The sequence below is a fragment of the Danio aesculapii genome, chromosome 19 (assembly GCF_903798145.1).
Source record: "Danio aesculapii chromosome 19, fDanAes4.1, whole genome shotgun sequence".
NCBI lineage: Eukaryota > Metazoa > Chordata > Actinopteri > Cypriniformes > Danionidae > Danio > Danio aesculapii.
In genome coordinates this window covers 51,391,551-51,397,666 of record NC_079453.1, presented here as the reverse complement: position 1 = coordinate 51,397,666, position 6,116 = coordinate 51,391,551, and the positions used below count along the sequence as shown (strand labels likewise).

Sequence of the window (6,116 nt, the reverse complement as noted above, 5' to 3'; positions counted from 1 at the left end):
GGTGGTGGAGGGGTGCTGTTCTCCACCTGCATCCCCCCAGCTCCACCTGCAGACCCTCAGCGGCCCTCCACGCCGCCCAACTCCCCCACCCGCGGTCCCGGGACACCACACACGCAGCAGCTCTTCTCCTTCAAGAGCCCGACCCATGAGAACTTCCTGGCCTCCAGACCGGCGCGCTCCCTCCTGCAGGAGGTATCCGGGGCCCCGGCCAGAGACTGCGAGAGCCAGACTGACGTCAGCATGTATAGCCTCAACCTGGTGGATAAGCTGAAGCGCCTGGGTCTGGCCAGTCCGGGGGCTGCTGGGCCTCCTGGGCCACTCCTGGCTCCGCTGGGGCTCCGGAGAGCAGCGTCTCCCTTCAGTCCCCTGAACGAGGGCATGCGGAGGAACCGCAGCTACCCGGCGATGGTCGGGGCCAGTATGGCAATGAAGGGCCCCGGCCCTCAGGAGGAACAACTACTGCTGGCCCCCAAACTACCCAAACAGACCAGTCTCAAATGAGCACACGTATGCATCCTGCAGGGGTAGTTCACACACAAATCAAAACTCTCATCATTTACTCTCCCTTTACTTGTTTTAGAGTCAATGCTTGACTAACACATGTATTATACACCAACACAAACACACTCTTGCCTAATACTCACCAAAAACTAAACTCAATTCTGTCATGACGTTCCAAACCCGTGTGACTGTACCAAAGAAATGATTTATGAGCTGCTGTTGTCCATACACTGAAGTCAGTTAGATCTAAACTAATGTATCTGAGCTAAATTAATACATGACATTTAATATTTAGTTTATTTACTGATCAGACGCTTGAGCAAAACGACATGTTTATTTCACATTAAAATTCAAATTTAATTAATTTTTTAAATCTATGTATTTGTTAAATACACATGAGATAAAAAAACATTATTAATTATTTATTTAGATTAAAACTGTATATTTGCTGTGCTAAGTCCACAAAACTATTCAGCCTGCATCAATAAATGACGTTAAATATAAAATACTACTGATGTAAAGCTATAAATGTCACAACAATATGTTTTTGGTATGTTCCCATTAAAATAAAATGTGTATATATTTATTTATTTATTTCTATAAATATCACAACACAAAACCCTACACATACATCAATATGTGTCTGTGTATCTCCAGAGGATAATGCATAGCAAAACAATTGGACTTTTCAACACAAATTGACTTTCATAATGTGGACAATACATTTAATAATAATAATAATAATTTGTGCTTTGCTAAATAAAGTGGTACCGGTTTGGAGCGAGCATGATTATTTTTAATTTAAAGTGACCCAGTGTTATTTTAGTTCTGTGTTTGTAACCTCTGACCTCCAGCTTCAGGTTGTTCTCCGAGTGTTTCAGAAGACAGATCTCCTTCATTAGTTAATGAATCTGATCAGATGTTTATGACAGACAGGCTGATTTCTGCTGATAATAACTGTAGTTTTTCCTGAAGGATTGAGCTGCTGTAAACTAGACTGAGCCCTTTATTCAATCATTTCTTGAGTTTTGTTGTCTCGTGTCACTGAAATGAGCACTTTGATGGTGTTTAACAGAGTTTTGGGGGTTGAGACAGACGCTTTTAGAGGAGTGACTCCGCAATAATGCTCTTTTGAGTTCTTTTACTTGCAAATAAAAATAAATACAGAGATATGATGCTTCATGTGTGTTGATGTAGAGAACGGCCACTAGAGGGCGCTGTTTCCTCATTCACCTCCTGTCAGATCAATATACACCTGAAGATGAACAGGTAAGACTTAACCAGTAAGCAAGGTGGCCATGGTGCTCTTTTAGACTTATTTAACCGTGATTATTATTATTATTAAACTTAATAAAGTGTGTTACAACGGGAAGATCAGGAGTGTACAAACATTAAGTAATTACCTTGAACACACCACATTAACCACTGGATTATTTCCAGATTTAAACAGCTGTAGTAATTTGTGTAGCACACGGCTGGAACAAATAATGTTCAATAACTGGAAAACAGGTAATTTTCTGTGATTAATTGCATTTTTCCAAAAGAAATGCTAAATCTGCTTCGGAAACATAACACTGTTCAAATGGAGTAGGGGTTATGGCCTAATTATAGCTTTTCATGTAACCGGAAGTCTTTCCTACCGTTCAAAACCACCGATCTACAGCCTAATGGGGAATTCAACATAAAGATCAATGTTTAAAACGCGTGGGATGAATACATTATGATAACACAACATTTTACCTTTTATTAAGCTTGTATTGAGATGTGTTAATATTACGGTTACGACGTCATTCCCATGATTCACTTTCAGGAACACGTTTAAAGCGGTGAACTGTTTTGCCGCGCTTTTCAAAATGGCGCGAAGAGATGCAGCGGAAGCGCCGTGGTGAGGTAAGCAGTGTTTACGGCTTCTCTCGCCTTGTGTTCGTTTGGAGTTAATATCTTTAAACTTTTGTGTAGAACTTTACTGATGTGATCTGAAAGTTTGGGAGCTTTCTGACTTCTTTTGTAAGCCAGAATGTTGTCCTTAGTCTTTTGTGTTTGTTAAAGAACTGCTCGTACATCTCCAAACTTTGCAGTGGAGTTCCACTGATGTTGTTGATGAGTTTTAAATGAACTGGATTAAACTCATGGATTGTGGTCAGTCAGAATGTAATCCTCCTTTATTATTATTATTATATCATTATGCTGCGGTTGACAGTTTGTTTGAAAGAGTTGAATAATATAGAGGTGAATTGTCCCAGACTAGATGGAGATCAGCCTACTTTCAGTTCTTCTACTTCAGACAGGCTCTCCAAATAAAGCCTCAGAGCTCAAACCTCATCTTCCAGCTGGTATACCGTTAAGAGAATTCATGGTATTTGCCAATAGAACAGGACAGAAACTATCTGCACTCGAGAGTATACCGCAGCGAGCCTTCAGTTAATCAGCCCAGACAGCAGCGGTTAATACCATCCTGAAGCAGGTGGAACAGCATCTGAAGAGGTTATAGATGTTAGACTCGTAAATATACTTCAAGTCAGACTATTATTTATCATCGCAATGACTTCCCAAACTATTGAACATCACTGGGATGTTTAAGAAATTTAAAAATCCTCAATTATATCTTGAGACATCTACTGGAGAATGTTAATCTCTCATTCATCATTTGGTTCGTATTTGCGTCATTCGACTAGACATGGTGTAATGCGGGCAGTTGCTCATCGTTTTTGCAGAAACATTTCATAAAACAGCCATAGCTTAATGTTTTCAACTGAGTCTGTCAGATTTCATCAGCAGCTTCTCATTAATAGGTTGATGTGAAAGAATAGAAGTTGTTCTTAATTTTAGCATGTTTTTACCATGGTGGTAACGAAAAAAAATAAAAAGTACAGAACCAAAATATTTACTTGTATATTTATGTATATGCAAATATATATGCACAGTAGACATATATATGTATACATACATACATACATACATGCATACATGCATACATATATATATATATATATATATAATGTAAATGCATGCATTTTTATGCAATTATTTGTGATTAATTGTAATATATATCATATATTATATTGTCGTTTTGATGAGAATTCTTATTTGATTCAATTCAATTCACCTTTATTTGTGCAGTGCTTATACAATGTAGATTGTGTCACTAAATGTCACTAAATGAGCAATAAAAGTGTCTAATCTAAGATTAACCTGTATATTAACTCTGCTAGAATTAATGGAATTGTAATAAATTCTCTTGAATTAACGCCCGACTAGAGCCAGACAGAAGCTGTGGACTTTTGTGCTATTCTGCACTGAATTTTCTTAAAAAATAAGCAGAATGACTTTGAGGGTACTGGAGCTGAAATTTAATAAAATAAATATCAAATAAAACAAATAAATTTTAATTTTAAAGTGCAAATTTAATCTATTGAAACACTTCAGTAGGTATTCTCATATAATAGATCTTCTAAAGACGTGTTAAAGAGTATTTTTGTATACGAATCATCTAAACATTTACATCAGGGGTGTCCAAACTCAGTCCTGGAGGGCCGCTGTCCTGCATAGTTTAACTCCAACTTCCTTCAACACACCTTCATGAAGTTTCGAGGATACCTAGAAGTAACTTGATTAGCTGATTCAGGTGTGTTTAATTGAGGTTGGAACTAAAATATGCAGGAGACCGGCCCTCCGGGACTGAGTTTGGGGATCCCTGATTTACATACTTATTCAGAAAAATATCAAATAAACAAAACAATCTGCTCAAAATCACTATTGAAGCTGCACATTTATATAAAAAACTTCCAAAACAGCATAAACAATACTCTAAAAGTTATTTATCTTAAACATTCAGTTTAAGATGAAAAATTGAATTGAAGCCCAGACATGTTTCAGATCTACACAAGATAACACATTTATTTAACACAATGTGATTGCATAGATCATTTTACAATAATTGTCTGTATTTTTGACCCCCACATGAGCTTTACACATGCACTAAAATACTGTGTTGCCAGAAATCAACACAGCATTTTTATTCAGAGATGATTGCTTGGATTTACTTAACTTTTTTACGTTAAGTGGTTGTAAACAATTTATTTGGGCTGAATTTAAACACACAAATTAAGTTGAACATCATTAAATCTAATTTGTTTGTTTAAATTCAACACAAATAAATAGTTTGCAACAGTTTTGCATGCAACACTTTTTTCAGTGTGGGTGTTGGGTCAAGTATGAACAAACAACCATTGGGTTAAAAAGTGTCATTTAAATTTATTTTAAAAAATCCCTAATGTTGGGTTTTATTCATATTTGACCCAACATCAGTTTATGATAACCCAGCATATTTTAGAGTGGCTCCAGAAATGAGGCCAACATGAGTTGTTTTAATTAATTTAATGAGACTTTAAAAAGTGCTGGGTTATCAAAAACCAATGATGGGTCAAATATGGACAAACACTGGGTTAAAAATAGAATTTTAAACTTAATTAAAAAATAAACCCAATATTGTCACCTTTGCAAGAAGGTTGCTGGTTTGGATCCCGGCTGGGTCAGTGTGTGTTTCTGTGTGGAGTTTGCATGTTCTCCCTGTGTTGGTGTGGGTTTCCTCCGGGTGCTCCGGTTTCCCCCACAGTCCAAACACATGCGCTATAGGGGAACTGATCAACTAAACTGGCTGTGGTGTATATGATGTGTGTATGGGTGTTTCCCAGTGATGGGTTGCAGCTGGAAGGGCATCCGCTGTGTAAAACATATGCTGGAATAGTTGGCGGTTCATTCTGCTGTGGTGACCCCTGATTAATAGAGGGACTAAGCTGAAGGAAAATGAATGAATGAAATGAAGGCATGAAGTGAGTCTAACACCGGTAACGAGAATGAATAGAGCTGTGTGTGTGTGTGTGTGTGTGTGTGTGTGTGTGTGTGTGCGCGTGCGTGAGTGTGTGTGTGTGATGCAGCTGCTGGGGTCATTCTCCAGTAAGTTTCTGGTGTGTATCTGCGGCTGTAATGCGTCTCGGATGCGGCGTCATGTCTGTAATTGAGGGTTTGATCAGATTCACATTCAGCAGTGTGTGATTACAGCTCTGCAGATTCATCACAGCTCAATGGAGGACGCTTGAAGATGACTGCTGGCCTGTCCTATGTGCTGTATAGCAGAGGGTGTGTGTGTGTGTGTGTGTGACCAGTCTGAACACACATCCTCTACAGCTGATTATGCAGGAAGCTCCATGCATCTGTCTGACTGTCTTTAGTCTATTTCTGCTTCTCTCTCTCTCTCTCTCTCTCTCTCTCTCTCTGTCTGTCTGTCGCTCTCTCTCTCTCTCTCTCTCTCTCTCTCTCTCTCTCTGTGTAATGGAGATCTGCTCTCAGTGGATCGAGCTCAATAAGTCCCTGTGGTCTGCTGTTTGAAGTGTGTGAGGGTCTGTGTCTGAATCATTGAGCTGTCCTCTGAGCAGAGCTTCTCCCTCTCCGTCCTCTACAGTGGGCTTCCTCCAGTCCCTCATTCACTCAGTTATTGATTGGTGTCGTTCTGCTCCAGCAGTTTGAGCTTCAGAACTCTTGTTCAGTGATGAAGAGTGCAGTAAAGCGCTGCTGCTTTGCTTTAGATGGACAAACTGCAGTCGGAGTCTGTAGGG

General features: G+C 39.2%; 1 protein-coding gene across 1 annotated transcript in view; it reads left to right on the top strand.

The window, feature by feature from the left end:
- Positions 1-943, top strand: part of trak1b (trafficking protein, kinesin binding 1b) — a 10,775-nt gene extending 9,832 nt beyond the window's left edge. Inside the window, exon 16 of the mRNA XM_056480215.1 lies at positions 1-943. This exon is cut by the window's left edge and continues 226 nt beyond it. Within this exon, the coding sequence (XP_056336190.1) occupies positions 1-501 (501 nt within the window). The 3' untranslated portion in view covers positions 502-943.
- The last annotated feature ends 5,173 nt before the right edge of the window (positions 944-6,116 follow it).